The sequence below is a fragment of the Leucopleurus acutus genome (assembly GCF_964270905.1).
Source record: "Leucopleurus acutus genome assembly, chromosome: 8".
NCBI lineage: Eukaryota > Metazoa > Chordata > Mammalia > Artiodactyla > Delphinidae > Leucopleurus > Leucopleurus acutus.
This window is the reverse complement of record NC_139151.1, coordinates 24,239,272-24,266,917: the sequence shown is the minus strand read 5'-3', so window position 1 is coordinate 24,266,917 and position 27,646 is coordinate 24,239,272. Positions and strand designations below refer to the sequence as shown.

Genomic DNA, 27,646 nt, shown 5'->3' with positions numbered 1-27,646 from the left:
GGTGTGGATGAAGCACAGTTTGTTTCACGTTTCACACATTTAAGCAACATTAGTGTTGTTTCCAGTTTCAACTTAATAGTTAAATTTCTTTCCATAAGCAATTACTTGGTAATAGATATTAGATTAAATTTACTACATTAAGAAAAAAAATAAGGAAACCTTGTGAGAGGGAGTGCTTCTACTTAGGCATATGCCCTTTAAAGCATTGGCCTTAAACTTGGCAGTTTTCAGTTATCATTGAAACAGAAAGGGTTACTCCATTCTGGTCACTCATTATATTACTGTCCTTTCACACTACATAAAAGTGGACGTTTCACTAGATAAATGAATCAGTTAATGAACTAAAACAGATTTACATTTTTTAAGAAGTTTCTGCAGCATGCCCTTGAGACAATGAATGATCTCAGGGTAACACAGTATCATATGCAAGAATCACTGCTATAATGTTGGGCTGGCCAAAAAGTTCGTTCCAGTTTTTCCATAAGATGTTACAGAAGAACCAGAACAAACTTTTTGGCCATCCCAATATTAGGTTCTGTACCAAAAAAATTTTAAGCCTTTGGATGTGAACATTATTAACCATATCCTGAGGAGGGTTCTCATAGTTTTTGACTCCTGTTTGACCTTGTTACTATTTAATAACCCAGTAAACTTTTTTTTTTAATAGAGCAGCAGTTCTCATTTCTTTAAGATATGATACAGCTTCCCAGTAGCATTTAATAAATAAGAAAACGTAGATATTGAAGATAACTTTCAAGGATGGAAACGAATGGTGGGAAAAATGTTCCAGAAATATGGAGAACAAATGAACCTGAAATATACTGGTTACAGTTTTGGGATAATTATATGAGAGAACTAAACATTTCCTGTATTGCTGCTTTTAGTACAGTACTTTAAATGGAAATTTGGTGTTAATAATTTGTTACTAAAATTATTTTTAAGTGTCAGCAGCTTGCCATCATGTTTCTGCTTATAGTCTTCTTAGAGTATGTATCCAACATAAGAACGTTTTACCTTTAAATTGTAGCCAGCAGTAAAAGAAATATGGAAAATTTACATAAAATAAAGCCCCCCATCCCCCCCCCAACCTGCTTCCCCTTCCTTATCTTCCCTTTCACCCCTTTTCCCAATGTGTGGAAGTTACTACTGTATCCAGGTTGTAGAATATTGTTTCTGAAAAATTTAGGAACTTAATTTCAAATTGACTGTTGTATATTTGTTACACAGTGTTTGTGTGCTAGGCTCTGCCTTAGGCAGTGAAGATGGAATGTTTAAAATACATGGGTTCCTCTATCCTCAGGAAGATTATTATAGTTAAATCATAGTTAACTATGGACATTCTCTCACTGCACAGAAGCTTTTTGTGCCCCAATTTTTTTACATTAAAATTTTTGAAATGAATAATATCTTTACATTTTTCCAAAATCAAGAGGGATAAAAAAGTTAACATTCAGAAGTCTTGCTTCTGCCCATACCTGTCATTTTTATTCATCCCTCCACCCCAGAGGTAACTTTTTATTAATTATTAATGTATCCGTATAGTTTCTTTATGCAAAGACTAGTAAATGGAAATACATATTCTTGCTTTCTCCTTTTGTCACATGAAAGGTAGTATACTGTAGATTGTTCTATACTATTTCATTTTCACTTATTTTTGAGATTTTATGTAAATCATTTTCTTTGTACCATTGTTAAAACATAGCATATGATATTAAAACTATCACTGTGATTGTCTCACAGCAAGGTTGAACAGAGCAGTTTGGGGCTGACACAATTGTGAGAGAAATCGCAAGAACTTTCCATGCTACTGGTTTTGAACCAGTTCTCTATAACTAAAATAGGTATAAGGTCTTTCTAAAACAAGTCAAAGCTTGTTGTTTTATATAAAATAAGTATATACTGCACAAGGTGGCCCATGGCATACTTTCTATATTGGAGGTTGAAAATATTATGTAGCCTAAAAAGAGCACAAAGAAGTAACCGAAATAGTCTTCTCTCTATTCACCTTTAATGTAAATGCTACCTGGCACAAATATGATTCGTTTCTTGGTATTTTCATCAGTAAAGTTATTATTTAAACACATATAAGTATTTGTGTATTAAATTAGTGAATATTTCATGTTTGTGAGCACTTAGTATGTTTATTACAATAGCATACATAAGATACAATACAGGTGCTCAAATCAGTTATTTACCAAGCTGCAATGGACCGGATTTCTACCCAGAAGGCATATGGAATATCTTTTTTAAATGGCAAGTTTTAACATTTGGCATAATGTTTGGTGGAAAGAGTGTTGTGCTATAACAAGTTGGGATACTTGCATTTGAGTCCTGAGTCTAGCATTACCTAGTCCATTTGGGGATCACCAGTCACCAGTTTGGATTCCACTTCCCTATACTGAAAAATGAGGGAGTGAGAATGGGAGTTAATACCAAGTGATCAGAGAGATCCTCTGGCTCTGTGTGTATAAGTAAGATGTGAGAATAAAATGATCCTTTCCTGTCTGAAAAATGGAATTTTAATTTGTCGTTTTTCCCTGCTGACCCGTCGGGTTCCGTGCTTGATGATAAGGCTTCCTTCTTGTTCACTTATTTTTCCAATGGTTACTAAAATTTTACCTTAAAAAGTAAATATATTCTTAATCCTGCACAGTTTATTTTATTTTAATTGCATTACCTGAACACATTATTGGTTTTGAAATCATATTTTTTTCTTAACACAAAATTATGAATGAGGAATGTGCCTGAAAGACTTTTACGTATGAAAAGAAAACTCCATAAAATCTATAACATAATTCTGTATTTGATACATATTATGACACATATTATATTTTTTAAAATATGTATCACTTTTAGAAGCTTTTATGAGCTTAGAAATCTTTCGGCATGTTTAAAATAATTGTATTTCATGATTATATTTTTGGTTTAAGAGGATAAGATAGTTAATATATAAGTTATATATAAATGAATATATATAATCATTAGTCTTAATGATTCTGTTTGAAAGTAGTTGTTTGTTCTTGGTGTTTAAAATTAACAGCCTCACACCATAGCTTCTAATATGCACTCAGTCTTTGTATTGTAGGTCTCAGCTATTCATTTATTCCCACCTGTTTTTCCTCCGTGCTATAACACCTGTCCTTGACTCATTTTTCATCTACCAAATTCTGAAATCTGTGTAATTTCTACTGTGACTCAAGTAAATATCTTTGTCCTAAAGATTTAGAAACTGAACTATAGAATTTTAACTAGTTTATAGCCAAAAAAAAAAAAGCAAAAGAAAAAATAAAGGCAGTACAGTTTATGGCATCACTGGGAGTGGAACTCAGCTGCCCGCTTGCTGGAACTTAGCCACTTGCTCTGGGGACTTCAGGAGCCCTTGCATAACTGCTTTGGATCACCCAGTCCATAGCTTTGTTTCTCTTCATGAGTCTTCATTGTAGTCATTAAGTATCATTTTCTTCTGAGACCATTCTGGTCTTTCTCTTTCCCTGGCAATTTATAAGTAACTATACTTAATTAGGCCTTGTTACTGTTTTCTTTGCTAAACCTCTTGAAACTATTTATCAGAAGTAAAATTGTAGCAAAAGCTATATTTTTACATATGAAACCATTAGTAAATTACTAAGTTGTAAAGGCGAAAGCGCTGCTTTTGCACAGAAACTGTGTTTTCTTTTTTTTCTTTCTTTTTTTTTTTTAAGAAACTGTGTTTTCTGATAATTCAGTCAGAACTGTGAAAGATGGGCCATGGATCATATCATTGAAAGGTTTTTACTTAAATGGAATGAAAATCTGCTTTGTGGTGTATGTCATCATCTTAGCTCTGAAAGATAGCTTGTGTTTAGTGTGATAATATCTGCTTTAACAGCTGAGAGTGGAGAGAAGCAATTCATTATGAGATTCTCTTTCATTTCTTTGAAATTTGCTTTGAGTGCTTTATCCATTTTGGGTTGTATATTTAGGTGTCATGTCATAATGTGTCTCTGGACTGTTTGCAAATTTGCTCTGGGTTCTACTTAACTACTAGCATGAATATTATTAGAACGTTAAGAAAGAATTAAAGGGACTTTTTAGAAAATCTGTTTTGTTTTGTTGTTGTTTACACAGAATTGAGTTGGCATGGAATCCAGGTATCTTAAACATAAATTTATTATGATAATCAAGAAGGAAGGAAGCTGTAATCAGGCATGCTAGGAATAATAATAACAAGAACATTAAGAAGGACAATAACAAGTAGCAGTTAGTTAACTGGGCCCTGCAGTAAGCATTTTTAATGTGTCGTATTATATGCTAACAATTAACTTCTGATATAAGTGGGTTAACCTCATTTTACTGATGATAAAACTAAGACTTAAAAGGGTCAAGTAATTTATCCAAGGCCCCACAGCTTATAAAAGTTTACAAATAGTAGCCCTGGGACTCTTACCATGGTCTTTGTTTCTCTACATACTGTTTTTAACTATGTAGCTGCTACCTATCTCATACCAATAGCCATTCTCTTACAACAGGATAACTCTGAAGCAATGAATCAAAAGGTAGAGAGGATGACAGCTGGGGATGAGGATTTTGAAGAAGGAATGACACATAATAGAAATTGTTCATGTTTCCAGAGCAAGGTCATTGGTCTCAAATAAATTTAGAATAAAATAAGCACTGTGGTTAGTAGTTTAGTTTAGGACCACATAATAACATTACCTTTCCCTGAATGTTCGTTGCATAGCTATATAGTTACTAGTACCATAATCCATTTTTAAGTAGGTATGGCCATTTAAGCGTCTAAGGCATTGTCAGAGACTGGTCTAGCTCATACGAGCTTATGAAATTTTACTAATGTCAGAAATGTCATCATGGGGGGACATGTATCCCATACTTAATTCTAAAATTCACTTTATGAATAAAGCTTATTTATAAGGGAGGAAAGGAGATTCTCACCTTGTACAACCGTCCTACTACCTGTTCCCTTCCTACTACCATCACAACCGGATTTATTATAAAAAAGGAACCAGCCTATTACTATAGAACCTTTGCCTATAATTCAGAGATGTCTATCTGGGAGGTTTCTCTTCTTATTCTCATGAGCTTATATCATCTTGTGATAGTCTGTCCAACATCTGAGTATTTGGGCCTTTTTTCATATCCAGCATCCAAATGAGATAAATACTCAAGATTATATAGGTCTTATCCACTTTGTGGCAAGTCTTTGACATGTTTATTATTTCTATTTTTATTGTTAAGTTCTTTGTGGATTTTTTTAAAAAAAAAAAACACCATATGTTGTTTGAGAGATGGGGTGGTGGTTAGATTGATGGTCAGTAGCTGGAGAGGTTGAGGAGCAGGGGCAGAGTTCGGTGCTAATGGAATTCAGGGATCTGACAAGATTAGGTCATAGACTACAAAGATGTGGGGAAGCTAGGCTGTGTCTGTTTTGCCCATCCCTATATACCCAGACCCCACCACGGGACCTGGAACATAGTAGCTCAGCAAATGTTTGAAGGAATTGATTAGTGAATCGGTGTTTCTGTGTAAATTTGTTTTTCTCCCTGTCTTCATATCCTTACTGTAGTTGTTATAGATTTATATATGGAAACCCAGTTTTTTATGTTGTTCAGATGAAACTCTGTAGAACAGGTAACAGATCAGAGAACCTTGTTGTGTTCTTCGTTCCCAGGAGGGATTTAGGCTTACTGGGATTTTGTTCTTGGAGGGCAGGGGGTATCTTCAGGGCCAAAAATCCTTGTAATCATTCTTTTACTCACTTTTGTTGAGCCAGTTTTCTTCCCTGAAAAAGAGATTCCTGTAATACTGAAATTAGGATTGATGTCCCCTACTTCTTTATGTGACAGCTGGGAACTCCATTCCTTACCAAACTGACACAGTTGCCTGAGACTCATTCAGATAGGTTATATGCTTCCACCAGCTCCTGAAAAATATTGATTTCTAAATCTACAGATTTCCAAGCACCATGGAATGAAAATGGTTTAAATACGTAGTCCTGACTGATGTTGAAATTCATATTTCATGGTACTTTCTTTTCTGGAAGCTAAGGACCTGTAGTGTGTGAGAAGCCAAAAGACATAGTAACATCTATAAAGGAATATTTTGTACTTTGAAATGTAATTTTTCTGTTTTCTTTTGAATTTGATTTTTATTATTGAATTTCATGATCTTCTTATACTTAATCATTTGTAGCATGGCAGAACTAAACATAAAATTGTGCCATCTTTTTGTTGGCATAAAATACCTTTTGGTACCAATCCTAAAAAATGAAATAGGAAAAGAAAGGATTTAAAGCATTTAAACCACCTAAAATTAAGTGTGTGTGGGGGGGTGAGGAACCTCGGTTACTGAATCTAATAAAATTCAATTATATTTTTTCCCTAGTCATTGTAATTCAATCTTTTATTTTTATATCTTGTCATTTATAGCATTTATGATTCACATACTCTTCTTTTAAGAAAAGAACCCTTTTCCTGCCTTAGCAAAAGAAGAAATTGTACTTTCTTCCCTATATCCGTTTCCCAAATTTTGGATTACCATAATTCTGTTTCCTATTCTCCTCTGTTTAAAGACTAATGTTCACTCTTTCCTCTTTTCAGATAGAGTGCTAATATAGCTTTTTAAGATAAGAAAGAGAAGTTTTCTAATTTTCTTTTTGTTTCACCCAATATTGAAAGTTTGTTCTTTTTATTATACTTCATTTTCATGTCCTGGTCATGTTCATTTCACATTTTACAGGTTTTGAATATCCCTCATCCACCTAAGACTTGTGGCAGAAATCTTAAAAGGAAAAATTATTCTACTTGCATGCACATGTGAACTCTGATAGCCAATTTAAATTTTGAAGTTTAAAATATTCTTCATTGACTATAATGAGTCAATACTGGTGTTCAATAGTGGTAGAAATTTGTTAATATTTTTTTTCTGCTCTGATTAAAGTGGCTAGATGAAAAGCCCCGAAAGAGAGATTGTGTTTACTTGTTTAGAGAGAGTTTGTCTGATGTGAACATATTGAGGTTATTCTTTGGAACTTTGAAGTGCCATTTTCAGATGCTCTATTGTGTTGGGAGAAGGCCAGTTACTGAATAAATACAACAACAATTTGTGTGACTGTTAAATGTGGTTCATTATCTGTTTTTTCTGGACAGGAAACAGGCAAAAATTAATTAAATAGTGTACATAAAATGCTATCAGGAAAAAAATGCTCTCAGGATGAAAGACCCATACGGTAACCGACCATTATTAATAATAAAAGGAAATGCAACATTTGGCTGAAACATGTTGTTAAGATAAAAACTGTTCATCTGGGTTCCCTGGTGGCGCAGTGGTTGAGAGTCCGCCTGCTAGTGCAGGGGACACAGGTTCGTGCCCCGGTCTGGGAAGACCCCACATGCCGCGGAGCGGCTAGGCCCGTGAGCCATGGCAGCTGAGCCTGCGCATCCGGAGCCTGTGCTCTGCAACGGGAGAGGCCACAACAGTGAGAGACCCGCGTACCGCAAAAACGAACAAACAAACAAAAAAAACCTGTTCATCTAACAAAGCTGCGTAAACTTTCTCATGGAGGAGAGAAGAGGTATAGACGTGTGCTGGAGTTGAGGGAGTTGACTCCGTGTGGTGTTGACTCCATAGACCCAATTTTAGTCTCAGCTCTATCACACTGGCTGTGTGACATCAGGAAAGTTACTTCATCACTTTGATCTTCAACTTTTTCATCTATAAGATGGGAATGATAATACCTCAAAAGTTTTGTTACATAGAATTAAAAATATATGTAAAATGCTTAGCACACTGCTGATCCTTAATAATTCAGTGCTTCTACTGTTAGTAAGAAAATAACAATAGCAATAATGTGCTAATGAACAGATACATATGTATAAAAGTAAAGTTTTGTCACTCTTTAGTTATTTGACATTTTATGTAGCTGTAGTTTTAAAATTAGTTTAAGCAGTGCAACACTCAAAAGTTACTGTGGGGCTTCCCTGGTGGCGCAGTGGTTGAGAGTCCGCCTGCCGATGCAGGGGACATGAGTTCGTGCCCCAGTCCGGGAGGATCCCACATGCTGCGGAGTGGCTGGGCCCGTGAGCCATGGCCGCTGGGCCTGCGCGTCCGGAGCCTGTGCTCCGCAACGGGAGAGGCCACAGCAGTGAGAGGCCTGTGTACCGAAAAAAAAAAAAAAAAGTTACTGTGATCTTTGTAGACTAACATAAAATACTGTTCTGCTTAATTTTACTTTCCATACATGAAAACTTTGTGTGGAAAATGAAACTAAATTGTGTATGTGTGAAAGAGAGAAGAGAGAGAAAATTACAAATACATCCATCCACAAACTAAAGCCACCTCTCAAGCTAAGCATAATTATGGTCAGTGGTTTAAAATTTTTTTCTTTAATATTATTTTGCTACTTTCATTTATTTTGTAGTCTGCTAATACTCATAGAGAATCAGTAATTGGTGCCAACTTTTGTGAAAAATTTGGGTGCAGATGTCTACAAACTGCCATCCATTAACTTTTCCCCCTCCCACAAATGAGGACACACTGAAATTATTTCACTTTAGTGGCAGAACAACTCTCATAAGCTCATTAGAGAACCAGTTCATGTATAGTATCTTAATAACTATTGCATTCATTGGCTGCTTGGTAAAATAATAGTAAGTTTATTTTTTTCTGTTATTAAAGTCACACCTGTTAAATTCTCCAAATCCTGACTTTTAATTTTTTTTAGAATGTATCCAAAAAAGGCACTAGACTTGGCATACGGAGACGCATGTTTGAGATCAGTCTCTCACTTACTAAGCTCTTTGACAATGAAAAGAATGTGTTTGACAACAGGTTCTTAGTTTTGATTTCTTCATCTTTCCTTTTCTCCTGACCTTGATCCTGGAACTTCCAAATAATCTTTAGAATGATTCTCTGTATAATTGCACATTGTTTAAGTTTTACGTGCTCTTTTAGTTGTATGTTTTATTTGGAAGTCAAAGTAATCCATTTTCTCCAAAACTAGTGTAGAAAAAGAATAATAATCACAGAAAAGAATAATTTAACATTATGCATTATTCAGGGGTATGACACATGAACAGTTGCCATTTGAATTTGAATTATTGTTAGTTTCACTTAGAATTTAGCTTTCCTGCTGTGCAATCTGAAGCTATAAAAACTGAATCTATAAGTTCTCTGGACTCCCTTCCTCTTTGCATTAATTAGTACTTAACCCCCTTTGAAACTTTTAACATTTATGTGCTCACTTTATTAAAAAGAAGTCTGTAAACCTAGATAGGGTGTATAGTGTGGATTGTAGCAGTTTCTTGTCCTTCTCAGAGCTGTGAGCAACAGAGCAGCCTCAGGTCTGTCTCTAGAGTATGTATTAGAATTGGTTCTTCAATCTGGAGAAAGCTATGCATGAAGCATAGTGATAATGATAGATTGTCCAGACTGAAAAAATTGTTAATTCTCATGTTAGTGGATATTTAATGTAAGAGTGAATCATGGTCGCAGTTTCATGAAAGAACTATTTGCTGTTTATTCACTTTTTACATTGACCTAGTAGTTCATTAAATTTAAAATAGTTAGCTATGAATTCTGGATTGAGACTAGCCTCTATATTGTTTTACCACTTTATTTTTTGAAGAGCAAAAGAGGTGTTTTATTTAAAACAAAAGTTTTTTCAACTTTAGCTTCATTTTGTTGTTCTGAATTTTATTAATATACATATTTAATTTTCTTATTTTGAAAACATTAGTGCTGTATTTTCTGCCTGTTTTATGATCATTGGAAAACTAATGGGGAAATTATAAAACAATTCAGTAAAATAAGGTGCTTATAAGAATAATCTTCCATTGTTTTTGTTTTGAGAAAAATATTGCCACTTTTCTAAGAACCCCAAGGATGAGGATTTCATATCCTTTATAAATTCTGCTTTTAGAGGAAAAGGGAAATAATCATTACTGCATTTCTTCCTTTTTATTTTAATAGCCAACACTGTGAACCAGTCATATGTCAGACATTGTGCTAACAAGCATTTATGTTGTTTTATATAGTTCTTATACCAACTTTATGAAATGTGTGGTCTTGTTATCTCCATGTTTAGATGAGAAAATGAGAGGTAGCGAATAAGTTGCCCAAAACTGCACAGCTAGTAAATGGTCTAACTGTAATTTGATTCCAGATCTGTTTGACACATACTTAATGATTATGAAAACTTATTAATTTTCCCCCTCTTCCTGTAGGAGAAAAGACTGAAAGAAAGGGAAGCCAGAAGAGAAGCCAGTAAGAAACAAGCAAAGGTAAGGGTTTATATTTTAATGAGAAGAATGTTTGTAACATTGAATGGAATTTAAATACTCTTCTTTTCCAGATGCAATTTATATTTATTTATACATCATGTCATTTGAATTGGATTTAAGTCCGTGTATGTGTATCATTTGCTTTCTCATATTCATTTGTTTCCTCTGTGGTGCAGGATGAAAAATACATAAGGTAATTTGTTTGTTGGGCTTTGCCCTCCTACCCTCACCATCTTTTTCCATTATGTTTTGTATTAAGTGTAGGAGATGGTTGACTCTGTGGGCCAGGCCTGATAGGATTTTATTCTATGTCATCTTCAGACTAGAGAGACAGCCTGTGTGAACCCAACTTGCTAATAGATAACCCTGAAAGTATTGGTTGCTTCAACTCCTAGAACCTAGGGGAAAGCACTCTGTATCTCCCACCTTCACTGTATTCTGTAAACAAAAATTTTCAGCAAGTGTATATGTACAGTTTCTTTCAAATATATGTACAATTGTAAACACCATCATCCATGTGCAGCTAAAATTTTTATCTGGTGTGTTTGACACCAAGGAAGGTTCAGCTTCTGCATTCTGAGGACATTTAGTAGAAATGATTTCCTAAAACCAGGGCACAGAAATGTATGTCATTTCTCATGCTGTATCTCATTGTGCTATGCCTGACTAGCCATCATTTCTTCTTAGCAGTTAGCAAAGATCCGACTCCCTTGAGTAAAGCCGTAATGTTCTTTGTCATTTTTTTCCATGCTGACCATAGCACTTAGAGAGCAAGTCAGAGATGATAACTCATGCTATAGTTGTGAAGTGGGAAGCAATTACTCTTCAGTGTAAGATGAAAAGACTGCTTATATTTAGTATTAAATATCACTTTGTCTTCAAAGGTGCCCTAAAACGAGACCTACAGTGTGTGCAGCCTAACTGCTAAATCAGGTGGTGGATTCCGCATTTGCTTTTAAAATGCAGATGTGAACTATCATGGCATGGAAATGAGATCTCAGGGACTATAGTGGGAAAAATTTAAATTTAAGAAGGAAATCTTAACTTTAATGAAAGCAGTTGATATTTATGAATATTGTATGTTCAGCATAAAAATAAATAATTTTATTTTACTAAGAAGCTCTCATTTCTTTCTGCACATGAAATTATAAAATGAAAGATATCAATACAGTCTGGAGCCAAAAGAAAACCCTGTATTTCCTTTGTGTGATTTGTGCATATTTGTGTATATTACTAAATCTGGTTTATTTTTTATACTTGTTGACACTGTATGCTTCATCTTTTGTAGTGGTTTAAGCTGTAAGAAAGAAATTACTCTCACCCTTGAGCCTGCCTCTTGTGCCTCTTCTTTTATTTCCCTATAAGTTGCTGTATGTATTTGGTCCTGATACTGTGCCAGCTGGGAAATGAAAAGCCGTAAAGGCTGTCAGTTAGGTTTTGCCACTGGGGTAGACCCCTAAAGTGAACTTCTCAAGCCAAGCCCATCCCTCCACTCCACACCCCTTCCCCTGTTTGTCATGTGTGTTTTGTTTCCTGATGTCTAAGAAAGGAGGAGGACTTCCTTGTCAAGAGGTTGTCTGATTTCTGTATAAGTGCTAAGGACTGTACTGGGAACAAAGAAAAGAACAGCTGACATGGCTTTGCTGCTCAGCCAGGAGCTTTCAATAGACAGAGGCGGTGTTTTAGTATTGCTCTGAATAGTCGAGCTGCCTCCACTTCACAGCCCTGTGTGTGCTCAGAGACAGCAGCCCTCTTTTTTTTTTTTAATTAATTTTTTTTGGAGTGTAGTTGCTTTACAATGTTGTGTTAGTTTCTACCATACAGCAAAATGAATCAGCTATAGATATATACATATTCCCTCTTTTTTGGATTTCCTCTTATAAGAGTGATATTAGCAGAGAGATGAGAGGATGAGTTGTATACAGGACTCAAATATTCCTCAGCACACCAAGGATTGACAGCAGTGACAGATTCAAGCTGACTCATGGAGGCCAAGGAATTAGCTTGGGCTGACCTTTTTGCACCCAGCTTCTTTTCAAATGAAAGTGACAGAGGATAGAGGCTCTTACAGCTTTTCAGGTGCCCCTTTGGAAACAGACCCAGAAGATGTTGGAGGGACTCTGTAAAGAGGTGATGGCCCAGAGTTCTGTGATAGCTAAAAAGAAATATATGAGATGAATTATCAGGTTTTCCAATTGTGTGTGTATGCGCACACACGCTTTAAATTATGGATATGTCTTAGTTTTAGAGTAAACTTTGTCTTTTCTTTAATATGTCTAAACATAGTCATTGTGTGACTTGAGGCTGTTGTCTTCTGAGGCCTTCTGGTCAGCTTCAATCCAGAGCATCCTTCAGTCTTTGAACCTATACCTAAAAGATACCTTAGTGGTGAAAGAAAGTGGTGTTTGCAGACTTACTATAGCACCGGAGGTGTTTTCTTACCCATTTATACCTATTTCAAGAAATCAATGCATAGAAACTGGAAGTGTGAGAAAGGGAGACTCACAGAACAGTTTTCTACCTTGTTTTGTGCTTCATTTAGCAAACATCATGTTATAGGAGGAGGAACATAGAAGACACAGAGTATTGCTTTAAAAATTGGAAAAATGTGTTAGAATAAAAGTTGATAGTATTATCTTTATTTCCCAGAAAAGAGAAAGTTTAAAGATATTGTGAGTTCTCAATTTTATAAATGATGCTTGGTGGTTATCTCTTCCCAATACACAGTAAGTATTCCTAAGAAAAATTGCTTTGAAGTTGGAGTGCAGTAAAATAAAGTTGGAATGGACCTCTCAGAAAGCTGATGCAACTTTTTGTTGAAACATAGATCTAAGATCTGCCTAGAATACATTATGTGCAGTGTCAGGAGTTGGAGAGAAATAGGAAGTTGAAACTCCTAAGAAAGTTTTCAGGGTACCCAATGTCTAGTGATTTGAGAGACAGAGGTCTTTGGGTATCAAAAATTTCCTTAGCCTTGAAATATTTGAACTGCTAAAGAATATTTGACTTTTACCTTAGCTAATGGGATGTTGTGTGTTCTTATAAGTTAGAAATTTTAAACTGAGATCTGAAAAGTAGTTGTAGCAATGATGAATAGACCACATTGCTTTTTGGATTCAGGGAGGTTACATAATCCTAGAAATACAGCTTTACCTCATTATCCAGCTAGATTTCCTCATGTTACTTTGATGGTCTCACGTGCTTATACCAACCTCTGGTGACTGGAAGGATTTTACAGAAACGTAAAGAAATAAAGTATGTGGTTGATAAAACTGAACACTGAGTGTGAAGGAGCAAAGAGTGGGAAACAGCTCAGAGGCACTTAAACACCGGAAAGTTAAGCATTGCTTGGACTTTATATTACAGATGATGCTTATAGTTTTTATTTTTTAGGTGTGGGGAAATTATATGAAAATAATTAAAATGATGTATGTTTTGACATTGATGTTATGTAGCCACTGTAAATTTTAACTTGATTTTCTCTTTCTGTTTTCTTTTATTGCTTTTAAAAATTTTAGTGACTCTGGGGCGCTTTATTAATGTACTTAATGAATAGTAGTCTTAGGAGATAGTTTTAGGTAAAGTGGTTTTGGTTAGTTCTTTCACAATAGGAGTAGAAGAAGTTATATAATTTTAGAACTTGAATATACCTGAGAGATGGTCTGGAGGTGTTTCCTAAAACTGGTTTATAATATCTTTTTCTCTGGCTAGCAATAGTTTCATAAAGCAAAGCTAAATTTATTTTTTGATATTATGTTCTTTTGAAATCTTTTTGAACTTTTCCTGGTCCATGAAATGTAAGAATGGAAACATCCACTCATCTATTCCAGCAGTTTTAAATAGTGCATTGAGTAGCCTAGGGGTTCTGCAGAGGTATACCACCCCCCCTCCCCATCCCCCCAGGATACAGGAGGGTTATTTGGGCAGGACTCCAGGCTCCCATTTTGTCTTCAATAAGAGTAGCCCCCTTTTTTTCTCTATGTATACTGAAGTTTCCAGGGAAACTTTTGTTTGAAATAATGGTTCTACTTAAATACATACATCCATTCATACTTGTTATTTTTAAAGTACCCAAATAAATTAAGCTAAAAGCAAGTAAATGACTTAACATCGTCACTGGCTTCTCTGATGGCAGAACCACTCACTGTGTGTACTCAGGCTCCCTGAATCCTCATTTCCTGTTATTCTTATTGCACCATGCAGTTTCTGTATGTTACTTTTTACCACTTTTATTTCTATTTTTTTTCCTTTAAAAAACAACCCTGATCTATTGTACATAGGCTAACAACTATTCATAGAAAATTACTAATAGCAAATACCTTGAGTAAGGAGAGAATGCCACACTAAGACTGGAAAGCAGTCTGTGTCTCGATTACTGGGTGACCCCTTGATCTGAGCCAAAATATGTAACAAAAAGTATGTCTTACTACAGGCTTACCTGCTAAAGGATTATCTCTCCGTGTAGAGCTACAAATAGACCTTGATAAATGTTGGTAATGGTCATTCACAACTTTTCTAGGTCTTCAGCCTTTGCATTTATTCCCTTTTGGCAGTGCTTTATTGACTGACACCAAACTAGTATTTTTTAACTTGTGGGGAAATACCTCCTTATTCCATATATTTCATATAAACCTTCTACCCGCCCCCCCACCACCACCTTTTTTCTTTTTTGGCATTTTATAACACTGAAATATTTAACTAGTCTCTTCCTTTGTTCTTAATATGTTTAGGATTTCAAGGGCTCTAGAGGATTGTTTATTTCAAACCAAACAGCTTTTGATAAAATTAAAAACAAGATAATGGAAACGTAAGTTTGTTTATAGTCCCAATTCCCAGTGAAAGCAAAGGTGCTGCCTGGAAGTAAATTGCTCTCCCATTTGAAGGGTCCGAACTCTTCCAGGGCACCGTTTGCTGCACTGATACAATCACTTATTCAGTGGTGTCCTAAATGAATTCATTCAGTTTCTCTAAGCAAACTATTCAAATAATACGTTATTTTACTGCTGTAATAAGACCCATTAAACTGTCCTTCTACTTCTTAAATAAACAACATTGAGTCTTTTAGAAGGCCTGCTTTTTCCCTTTAATATCTATTTGAGTTAGCAATGAAAACCCAAGTAGCTTTTATTGTAATTCTAGTGTTGGTTTGGTTGCTTGGAGATTAATGTAGTGGTTTTTGAATTTTTTTTCCCTCTCTTTATTTCTTTGGTGATAATGAAGAAGGGGATTACTAGGTTTGAACTTTTAACCCTCTTGGGTTATTTAAGAGTTACTTCCAGTGTTCACTGTAAGAGAATTGTCCTTTTCTAGTCATGAAGATTTAAAAGTTAAAAGGGCTTCCCTGGTGGCTCAGTGGTTGAGAGTCCGCCTGCCGATGCAGGGGACACGGGTTCATGTCCCGGTCTGGGAGGATCCCACATGCCGCGGAGCGGCTGGGCCTGTGAGCCATGGCCGCTGAGCCTGCGCGTCTGGAGCCTGTGCTCTGCAACGGGAGAGGCCACAACAGTGAGAGGCCCGCGTACCGCAAAAAGAAAAAAATAAAAAATAAAAAAATAAAAGTTAACTATGGGAGAAGGAACAGTTGTGGTCATGCATATCATCCAGTTGGTGAATACATGCTGTTCTTTTAAGACTCAGTTTATGGGTCTTTTATGAAGATTTTTCCAACCCTCTCAGATATAATGGACTCCTGCTTTTGCAACTCCTACTCCAGCCTCCTTTATGAAGCATTTGGTAGTTTATAGCACTTATTTGGACACGTGTCTATTTTTCCTACTCAGTTCTAAGTCTTCTTGTTTGTATTCCCTATCACAGTGCTTGGTTCATAATAAGCACTTAGTAAATATTTGAATGAATGAGGGCGTGAATGAGTGACTTAAAGGGATACAGAGCACAGACTGTAAAATTCTTTATAGTGGTAAAATATATCATAAAATTTACTATTTTTTAACAATTTTTATGTGTACCATTTGGCAGCATTAATTATATTCACATTGCTGTGAACAACTGCCACTATCCATTTCCAGAACACTCTCATAGTCCTGGACTGAAATTCTGTGCCCCTTAAACAGCAACTCTCCATTCCCACCTCTCCCAAGAGTATAAACTTTTAAAGAGGAAAGTAATATTCCTAATCATTCTTTAACAGGTGAGAAAGTGGAGGCCTTTAATGAATAGGTGATTCTTCCAGTGTCTTACAGTTAATTAATAGCAAAATAGGGCTAGACCCCAGGTCTCTGAGTGTTCTGTGTGTGCTTTTCATTCTGCTTTAAACCCTCTCTATAACAATACAGGAAATACCAAAGAGCACTGAAAGTAGTTTAGAGTTTTGTTAGATTTATTTTATTTAAGGTGTCGCATTTAAAAATATAATAAAATGACGTTATTAATATTACTCTCAGTCACAATCTCAACACTTACTAAGGACTGTAACCCAAGTAACATTGAAAGTTTCCATAGCATCAATGTTAAACTTACCAAAAGATTTAAAAAACAGTACCCATTTTTTTTTTCCTCCAGAATGAATAGGAATTGTAATAATGACATTAGTTTGGAGTATAACTTTCATGGTCAATGTAAAGCATAATAGTAACTAGTAGCTGCTATCATTCATTGACTGCCTACTCTGTTACAAATACTGTAATTAAAGGCTTCACATACATTATTTCTTTAATCCTCATAAACAGTGCTATGAGGTAACTGGTATTGTCGCCATTTCCAAGATGAGGAAAGATTATGCAACTTCCGCAAGATCACAGAGCTAAGGATATGGCAAGCCCAGACTCAAATCTACTTTACTGAACTTTTTTTTTTTTAATATTTATTTATTTATTTTGGCTGCACCGTGTCTTAGTTGTGACACGTGGGATCTTCGTTGCGGCATGTGAACTCTTAGTTGTGGCATGTATGCGGGATCTAGTTCCCCGACCAGGGATCGAGCCTGGGCCCCCTGCATTGGGTGCACAAAGTGTTACCCACTGGACCACGGGGGAAGTCCCTACTTTACTGGACTCTAAAAGAGCCTTGACCCTTAAGCATAAGGCCATACTGTCCCCTTATTTCCAAGGCGGTCAAGAGTATTCACATTTGAGAGCCCTAAAAGCTAAAATAGAAGTTGCAAGTAAATACTTTCTCCTAAAATTGCCCTTCTTATCCAGTTAGTTCCCTGTTATAGTGGTTACTTAAAGAAACAGAACAGATAGTTGCATAACCATTGGCAGATATAGAGTATTGTTAATTTCCTGCTAGTTTCTATAAAACCTCACTGTAATCCCAGTAGTCAAGTTTTTTTCTTATGAATAAAATATTATGAAACAATTTACCATTATTTCCAGCCCATGGAGATCAGTTAAAATTGTCACATTCTCCTATATTTACTTTTACACAAACTTTCCTTCTGCCTAGAATGTCCTATCTTCATTACTTCTTAGCACCATTTCCTTTTTGAAGCCTTTCCTGCCTTCTTCAGGAGATTTAGGCATTTTTCCTTTCTGCTCTACTCTACTTTTTGGACATTATTTTGTCATGATAATTAATGATTGTCTCTCTTATCTCTAGACTGTAAACTCCTTTTGAGCAGCAACTGAGATTTTTCATAGCTGGCACATAGTAAATGCTCGTAAATATTTATTGAACACATCAATGAAATGCAGGTATATTTATTCTTAAAGTTAACATTTACATGTTAATGCTTTGTCAGTTACAGTCTCCTTGAAATCCAGCAACTGGGCCCATGGAATACAGTGGAGTTGCATCATATGCATTTAAATTTCAGCCAAACTGTGAATGCACCCAGCATACCTAGGCTTACCAAGTTGATGCTCCTCTTCTCCCCCATCTTATTTATTCAACACAATTTCAAACAAACCCATTAACTTACATTAAGGTTATAGATGCTTAATATTAAAACAGAATGTAGTAAACTCTTAGACAGTCAGGATCCCTTTATTTTTTTATTACTTTATTTTTTATTTATTATTTTAACATCTTTATTGGAGTATAATTGCTTTATAATGGTGTGTTAGTTTCTACTTTATAACAAATTGAATCAGTTATACATATACATATGTTATCATATCTCTTCCCTCTTGCATCTCCCTCCTTCCCACCCTCCCTATCCCACCCTTCTACGTGGTAACAATCCACCAAGCTGATCTCCCTGTGCTATACGGCTGCTGCCCACTAGCTATCTACTTTACGTTCGGTAGTGTATATATGTCCATGCCACTCTCTCGCTTTGTCACAGCTTACCCTTCCCCCTCCGCATATCCTCAAGTCCATTCTCTAGTAGGTCTGTGTCTTTATTCCTGTCTTACCCCTAGGTTCTTCATGACATTTTTTTTTTCTTAAATTCCATATATATGTGTCAGCATATGGTATTTGTCTTTCTCTTTCTGACTTACTTGACTCTGTCTGACAGACTCTAGGTCTATCCACCTCATTACAAATAGCTCAGTTTCGTTTCCTTTTATGGCTGAGTAATATTCCATTGTATATATGTACCACATCTTCTTTATCCATTCATCCGGTGATGGACACATAGGATGTTTCCATCTCCAGGCTATTGTAAATACAGCTTCAGTGAACATTTTGGTACATGACTCTTTTTGAATTATGGTTTTCTCAGGGTATGTGCCCAGTAGTGGGATTGCTGGGTCATATGGTAGTTCTATTTTTAGTTTTTTAAGGAACCTCCATACTGTTCTCCATAGTGGCTGTACCAATTCACATTCCCACCAGCAGTGCAAGAGTGTTCCCTTTTCTCCACACCCTCTCCAGCATTTATTGTTTCTAGATTTCTTGATGATGGCCATTCTGACTGGTGTGAAATGATATCTCATTGTAGTTTTGATTTGCATTTCTCTAATGATTAATGATGTTGAGCATTCTTTCATGTGTTTGTTGGCAGTCTGTATATCTTCTTTGGAGAAATGTCTATTTAGGTCTTCTACCCCTTTTTGGATTGGGTTGTTTGTTTTTTTGTTATTGAGCTGCATGAGCTGCTTGTAAAATTTGGAGATTAATCCATTGTCAGTTGCTTCATTTGCAAATATTTTCTCACATTCTGAGTGTTGTCTTTTCATCTTGTTTATGGTTTCCTTTGCTGTGCAAAACGTTTGAAGTTTCATTAGGTCCCATTTGTTTATTTTTGTTTTTATTTCCATTTCTCTAGGAGGTGCGTCAAAAAGGATCTTGCTGGGATTTATGTCATAGAGTGTTCTGCCTATGTTTTCCTCTAAGAGTTTGATAGTTTCTGGCCTGACATTTAGGTCTTTAATCCATTTTGAGCTTATTTTTGTGTATGGTGTTAGGGAGTGATCTAATCTCATACTTTTACATGTCCTGTCCAGTTTTCCCAGCACTACTTATTGAAGAGGCTGTCCTTTCGCCACTGTACATTCCTGCCTCCTTTATCAAAGATAAGGTGACCATATGTGCGTGGGTTTATCTCTGGACTTTCTATCCTGTTCCATTGATCTATATTTCTGTTTTTGTGCCAGTACCATACTGTCTTGATTACTGTAGCTTTGTAGTATAGTCTGAAGTCAGGGAGCCTGATTCCTCCAGCTCCGTTATTCATTCTCAAGATTGCTTTGGCTATTCGGGGTCTTTTGTGTTTCTGTACAATTTGTGAAATTTTTTGTTCTAGTTCTGTGAAAAATGCCAGTGGTAGTTTGATAGGGATTGCATTGAACCTGTAGACTGCTTTGGGTAGTAGAGTCATTTTCAAAATGTTGATTCTTCCAATCCAAGAACATGGTATATCTCTCCATCTATTTGTATCATCTTTAATTTCTTTCATCAGTGTATTATAATTTTTGCATACAGGCCTTTTGTCTCCTTAGGTAGGTTTATTCCTAGATATTTTATTCCTTTTCTTGCAATGGTAAATGTGAGTGTTTTCTTGATTTCATTTTCAGATTTCTCATCATTAGTGTATAGGAATGAGAGAGATTTCTGTGCATTAATTTTGTATCCTGCTACTTTACCAAATTCATTGATTAGCTCTAGTATTGTTCTTGTAGCATCTTTAGGATTCTCTATGTATAGTATCATGTCATCTGCAAACAGTGACAGCTTTACTTCTTCTTTTCTGATTTGGATACCTTTTATTTCCTTTTCTTCTCTGATTGCTGTGGCTAAAACTTCCAAAACTATTTTGAATAAGAGTGGTGAGAGTGGGCCACCTTGTCTTGTTCCTGATCTTAGTGGAAATGCTTTCAGTTTTTCACCATTGAGGACGATGTTGGCTGTGGGTTTGTCATATGTGGCCTTTATTATGTTGAGGAAGGTTCCCGCTATGCCTACTTTCTGCAGGATTTTTATCATAAATGGGTGTTGAAGTTTGTCGAAAGCTTTCTCTGCATCTATTGACATTACCATGTTGTTTTTCTCCTTCAATTTGTTAATATGGTGTATCACATTCATTGATTTTTGTATATTGAACAGTCCTTGCATTTCTGGAATAAACCCCAGTTGATCATGGTGTATGATCCTTTTAATGTACTTTTAGATTCTGTTTGCTAGTATTTTGTTGAGGATTTTTGCATCTATGTTCATCAGTGATATTGGCCTGTAGTTTTCTTTCTTTGTGACATCCTTGTCTGGTTTTGGTATCAGGGTGATGGTGACCTTGTAGAATGAGTTTGGGAGTGTTCCTCCCTCTGCTATATTTTGGAAGAGTTTGAGAAGGATAGGTGTTAACTCTTCTCTAACTGTTTGATAGAATTCGCCTGTGAAGCCATCTGGTCCTGGGCTTTTGTTTTTTGGATGATTTGTAATCAAAGTTTCAATTTCAGTGCTTGTGATTGGTCTGTTCATATTTTCTATTTCTTCCTGATTCAGTCTTGGCAGGTTGTGCCTTTCTAAGCATTTGTCCATTTCTTCCAGGTTGTCCATTTTATTGGCATAGAGTTGCTTGTTGTAACCTCTCATGATCTTTTGTATTTCTGCAGTGTCAGTTGTTACTTCTCCTTTTTCATTTCTAATTCTATTGATTTGAGTCTTCGCCCTTTTTTTCTTGATGAGTCTGGCTAATGGTTTATCTATTTTGTTTATCTTCTCAAAGAACCAGCTTTTAATTTTATTGATCTTTGCTATTGTTTCCTTCATTTCTTTTTCATTTATTTCTGATCTGATCTTTATGATTTCTTTCCTTCTGCCTACTTTGCGGTTTTTTTATTCTTCTTTCTCTAATTGCTTTAGGTGCAAGTTTAGGTTGTTTATTTGAGATGTTTCCTGTTTCTTAAGGTAGGACTGTATTGCTATAAACTTCCCTCTTAGAGCTGCTTTTTCTGCATCCCATAGGTTTTGGGTCGCTGTGTCTCCATTGTCATTTGTTTCTAGGTATTTTTTAATTTCCTCTTTGATTTCTTCAGTGATCACTTCATTATTAAGTAGTGTATTGTTTAGCCTCCATGTGTTTGTATTTTTTACAGATGTTTTCCTGTAATTGATATCTAGTCTCATAGCGTGGTCAGAAAAGCTACTTGATACAATTTCAGTTTTCTTAAATTTACCAAGGCTTGATTTGTGACCCAAGATATGATCTATTCTGGAGAATGTTCCATGATCACTTGAGAAAAATGTGTGTTCTGTTGTTTTTGGATGGAATGTCCTCTAAATATCAATTAAGTCCATCTTGTTTAATGTATCATTTAAAGCTTTGTTTCCTTATTTATTTTCATTTTGGATGATCTGTCCATTGGTGAAAGTGGAGTGTTAAAGTCTGCTACTATGATTGTGTTACTGTCGATTTCCCCTTTTTATGGCTGTTAGTATTTGCCTTTTGTATTGTGGTGCTCCAATATTTGGTGCATAAATATTTACAATTGTTATATCTTCTTCTTGGGTGTATCCCTTGATCATTATGTAGTGTCCTTCTTTGTCTCCTGTAATAGTCTTTGTTTTAAAGTCTATTTTGTCTGATATGAGAATTGCTACTCCAGCTTTCTTTTGATTTCTATTTGCATGGAATATCTTTCTCCATCCCCTCACTTTCAGTCTGTATGCGTCCCTAGTTCTGAAGTGAGTCTCTTGTAGACAGCGTATATCTGGGTCTTGTGTTGGTATCTATTCACCCAGTCTGTGTCTTTTGGTTGGAGTATTTAATCCATTTACATTTAGATAATTATCTATACTACTGTTCCTATTACCATTTTCTTAATTATTTTGGGTTTGTTATTGTAGGTCTTTTCCTTCTCCTGTGTTTCTTACCTAAAGAAGATCCTTTAGCATCTGTTGTAAAGCTGGTTTGGTGGTGCTGAACTCTCTCAGCTTTTGCTTGTCTGTAAAGGTTTTAATTTCTCCATCAAATCTGAATGAGATCCTTGCTGGGTAGATTAATCATGGTTGTAGGTTTTTCTCCTTAATCACTTTAAATATGTCCTGCCAGTCCCTTCTGGCTTGCAGAGTTTCTGCTGAAAGATCAGCTGTTAACCTTATGGGGATTCCCTTGTGTGTTATGTTGTTTTCCCTTGCTGCTTTTAATATGTTATCTTTGTATTTAATTTTTGACAGTTTGATTAATATGTGTCTTGGCGTGTTTCTCCTTGGATTTATCCTGTATGGGACTCTCTGTGCTTCCTGGACTTGATTAACTATTTCCTTTCCCATATTAGGGAAGTTTTCAACTATAATCTCTTCAAATATTTTCTCAGTCCCTTTGTTTTTCTCTTCTTCTTCCAGAACCCCTATAATTCGAATGTTGGTGCGTTTCATGTTGTCCCTGAGGTCTCTGAGACTGTCCTCAGTTCTTTTCATTCTTTCTTCTTTCTTCTGCTCTGCAGTAGTTATTTCCACTATTTTATCTTCTGGGTCACTTATCCGTTCTTCTGCCTCAGGTATACTGCTATTGATCCCTTCTATAGTATTTTTAATTTCATTTATTGTGTTGTTCATCGTTGCATGTTTCATCTTTAGTTCTTCTAGGTCCTTGTTAAATGTTTCTTGCACTTTCTCTATTCTATTTCCAAGAGTTTGGATCATCTTTACTATCATTATTCTGAATTCTTTTTTTAGGTAGACTGCCTATTTCCTCTTCATTTGTTAGGTCTGGTGGGTTTTTATCTTGCTCCTTCATTTGCTGTGTGTTTTTCTATCTTCTCATTTTGCTTATCTTACTATGTTTGGGGTCTCCTTTTTGCAGGCTGCAGGTTTGTAGTTCCCATTGTTTTTGGTGTCTGTCCCCAGTGGCTAAGGTTGGTTCAGTGGGTTGTGTAGGCTTCCTGGTGGAGGGTACTAGTGCCAGTGTTCTGGTGGATGATGTTGGATCTTGTCTTTCTGGTGGACAGGTCCACGTCCATTGGTGTGTTTTGGGATGTCTGTGGCCTTATGATTTTAGGCAGCCTATCTGCTAATGGGTGGGGTTGTGTTCCTGCCTTGTTAGTTGTTTGGCATAGGGTGTCCAGCACTGTAGCTTGCTGGTCGTTGAGTGAAGCTGGGTGCTGGTGTTGAGGTGGAGATCTCTGTGAGATTTTCGCCATTTGATATTACGTGGAGCTGGGAGGTCTCTTGTGGACCAGTGTTCTGAAGTTGGCTCTCCCACCTCTGAGGCACAGCACTGACTCCTGGCTGCAGCACCAAGAGCCTTTCTTCCACATGGCTCAGAATAAAAGGGAGAAAAAGTAGAAAGAAAGAAAGGAAGGAAGGAAGAAAGGAAAGAAAGAAAGGAAGGAAGGAAGGAAGGAAGGAAGGAAGGAAGGAAGGAGATAATAGAAAATAAAATAAAGTAAGGTAAAATAAAACAAAGTTATTAAAATAAAAAAATAATTATTAAGAAAGAAAAAATTTTTAAATTAAAAAGAAACCCAAAATACGCACGGATAGAACCCTAGGACAAACGGTGAAAGCAAAGCTATACAGACAAAATCTCACACAGAAGCATACACATACACACTCACAAAAAGAGGAAAAGGGGAAAAAATAATAAATCTTGCTCTCAAAGTCCACCTCCTTAATTTGGGATGATTCGTTGTCTATTCAGGTATTCCACAGATGCAGGGTACATCAAGTTGATTGTGGATCTTTAATCCGCTGCTTCTGAGGCTGCTGGGAGAGATTTCCCTTTCTCTTCTTTGTTCTCACAGCTCCCGGGGCTCAGCTTTGGATTTGGCCCTGCCTCTGCATGTAGGTTGCCAGAGGGCGTCTGTTCTTCGCTCAGACAGGACGGGGTTAAAGGAGCCGCCCATTCGGGGGTTCTGGCTCACACTGGCCGGGGGGAGGGAGGGGTACGGAGTGTGGGGCGAGCCTGCGGCGGCAGAGGCCGGCGTGACGTTGCACCAGCCTGAGGTGCGCCGTGCGTTCTTTCGGGGAAGTTGTCCCTGGATTCCGGGACCCTGTTAGTGGCGGGCTGCACAGGCTCCCGGGAAGGGAGGTGTGGAGAGTGACCTGTGCTCGCACACAGGCTTCTTGGTGGCGGCGGCAGCAGCCTTAGCATCTCATGCCCGTCTCTGGGGTCCGAGTTGTTAGCCGCGGCTGGCGCCCGTCTCTTGAGCTCCTTTAAGCAGTGCTGTTAATCCCCTCACCTCTCGCCCCAGGAAACAAAGAGGGAAGAAAAAGTCTCTTGCCTCTTCAGCAGGTCCAGACTTTTCCCCAGACTCCCTCCCGGCCAGCCGTGGTGCACTAACCCCTTCAGGCTGTGTTCACGCTGCCAGTTGTCTTCCTGAGCTCCTACCGAAGCCCGAGCCTCAGCTCCCAGCCCCTCCTGCCCTGGGGGGTGAGCAGACAAGCCTCTCGGGCCGGGGAGTGCGGCACCGATCCTCTGTGTGGGAATCTCTGCGCTTTGCCCTCTGCTCTCCTGTTGCTGCGCTCTCCTCTGTGGCTCCGAAGCTTTCCCCCTCCGCCACTGGCAGTCTCCGCCCGTGAAGGGGCTTCCTAGTGTGTGGAAACCTTTCCTCCTTCTCAGCTCCCTCCCACTGGTGCAGGTCCCGTCCCTATCCTTTTGTCTCTGTTTATTCTTTTTTCTTTTGCCCTACCCAAGTACGTGGGGAGTTTCTTGCCTTTTGGGAGGTCTGAAGTCTTCTGCCAGCATTCAGTAGGTGTTCTGTAGGAGTTGTTACACGTGTAGATGTATTTCTGATATATCTGTGGGGAGGAAGGTGATCTCTGCATCTTACTCTTCCGCCATCTTCCCCTAGATCCTCACCCAAGTGCTTTTTAAGCTGCTGCCTCTGTGCTGGGACTTGGAGTGAGTGAGTTTGTACACAAGCCCTTCAAGAGGAGTCTCGGTTTCCCACAGTCTTCCTCCAGCTCTCCCAGACGTAAGCTCCATGACTTTTCAGAGCCAGATGTAATGGTAGCTGATCTTCCTGGTCCAAGTTTCCCAGGCTGGGGAACCTGATGTGGGGCTTGGAGTCATGGCTCCTCAGGGGAGACCTCCATAGTTGTGACATCCCTCCCGCTTGTGTGTCACTGTATCATGGGTGTAGGTTTTGACTAGACTATGTCTCTGCCCTTACTACCAGTCTCAGTATGGTTTTTTCTTATATCCGTTAATTATAAAAAATCTGTTCTGCTAGTCTTCAGTTTGTTCTCAGAGATAGTTATTCTGTGTGTAGTTGTAGTTTTGATGTGTCTGTAGGAGGAGGTGAGCTCAGGATCTTCCCACTCCACCATCCTGATCCACACTCCTTGAACAGTCAATGGATAGAAGTTTTGTATTAATTCCTAAAGGCCATTCCTGATCTTGGAGTTTGATGGGAGGATAAAGCTGATTCCTAATTTTCAAGTGTTTATGGTTACTACTCCTGTGTGAAATACTTTTCAGTGAATAAGGAAACCTCTTTGCAGTGGGGGGGTGAACTTTTACTCACTACTCTGTTGTTTGTCGAGTATAAAGTGGCTAAGCTTTATTGCCCCTTCTTTTGTAAATTAAAAAAAAATTTTTATGTGTTTATTCAAGTATAATTGCTTCACAATGTGATGTTAGTTTCTGCTGTACAACAAAGTGAATCAGCTATATGTATCCCCATATCCCCTCCCTCTCGAACCTCGCTCCCACCCTCCCTATCCTGCCCCTTTAGATTGTCACAGAGCATCGAGTTGATCTCCCTGTGCTATGCAGCTGCTTCCCACTAGCCATCCATTTTACATTTGGTAGTGTATATATGTCAGTGCTACTCTCTCACTTCATCCCAGCTTCCCCTTTCCCCACTGTGTCCTCAAGTCCATTCTCTAGGTCTGCATCTTTACTCCTGCCCTGCCACTAGATTCATCAGTACCGTTTTTTTAGATTCCATATATATGTGTTGGCATACGGTATTTGTTTTTCTCTTTCTGACTTACTTCACTTTGTATGACAGACTCTAGGTCCATCCACCTCATTACAAATAACTCAATTTCGTTCCTTTTTTTTTTTTTAACATCTTTATTGGGGTATAATTGCTTTACAATGGTGTGTTAGTTTCTGCTTTATAACAAAGTGAATCAGTCATACATAAACATATGTTCCCATATGTCTTCCCTGTTGCGTCTCCCTCCCTCCCACCCTCCCTATCCCACCCCTCCAGGCTGTCACAAAGCACCGAGCCAATATCCCTGTGCCATGCGGCTGCTTCCCACTAGCTATCTACCTTACTACGTTTGTTAGTGTGTATATGCCCATGACTCTCTCTCGCCCTGTCACAGCTCACCCTTCCCCCTCCCCATAACCTCAAGTCCGTTCTCTAGGAGGTCTGCGTCTTTATTCCTGCTTTACCCCTAGGTTCTTCATGACATTTTTTTTCTTAAATTCCATATATATGTGTTAGCATACGGTATTTGTCTTTTTCTTTCTGACTTACTTCACTCTGTATGACAGACTCTAGGTCTATCCACCTCATTACAAATAGCTCAATTTCGTTTCTTTTTATGGCTGAGTAATATTCCATTGTATATATGTGCCACATCTTCTTTATCCATTCATCTGCCGATGGACATTTAGGTTGGTTCCATGTCCTGGCTATTGTAAGTAGTGCTGCAATGAACACTGAGGTACATGACTCTTTTTGAATTGGTTTTCTCAGGGTATATGCCCAGTAGGGGGATTGCTGGGTCAAACGGTAGTTCTATTTTTAGTTTTTTAAGAAACCTCCATACTGTTCTCCATAGTGGCTGTATCAATTTACATTCCCACCAACACTGCAGGAGGGTTCCCTTTTCTCCACACCCTCTCCAGCATTTACTGTTTCTAGATTTTTTGATTATGGCCATCCTTACCGGTGTGAGGTGATACATCCTTGTGGTTTAGATTTGCATTTCTCTAACAGTTAATGATGTTGAGCATCTTTTCATGTGTTTGTTGGCAATCTGTATGTCTTCTGGGGAGAAATGTCTCTTTAGGTCTTCTGCCCATTTTTGGTTAGAGTTGTTTGTTTTTTGATACTGAGCTG

General features: G+C 37.4%; 1 protein-coding gene across 1 annotated transcript in view; it reads left to right on the top strand.

The window, feature by feature from the left end:
- DDX10 (DEAD-box helicase 10) overlaps positions 1-27,646 on the top strand; it is a 289,494-nt gene that overhangs the window by 171,434 nt on the left and 90,414 nt on the right. The window contains exon 16 of the mRNA XM_082845741.1: positions 10,221-10,277. Coding sequence (XP_082701867.1) covers positions 10,221-10,277 — 57 coding nt within the window. The remainder of the gene's footprint in view (positions 1-10,220; positions 10,278-27,646) is intronic.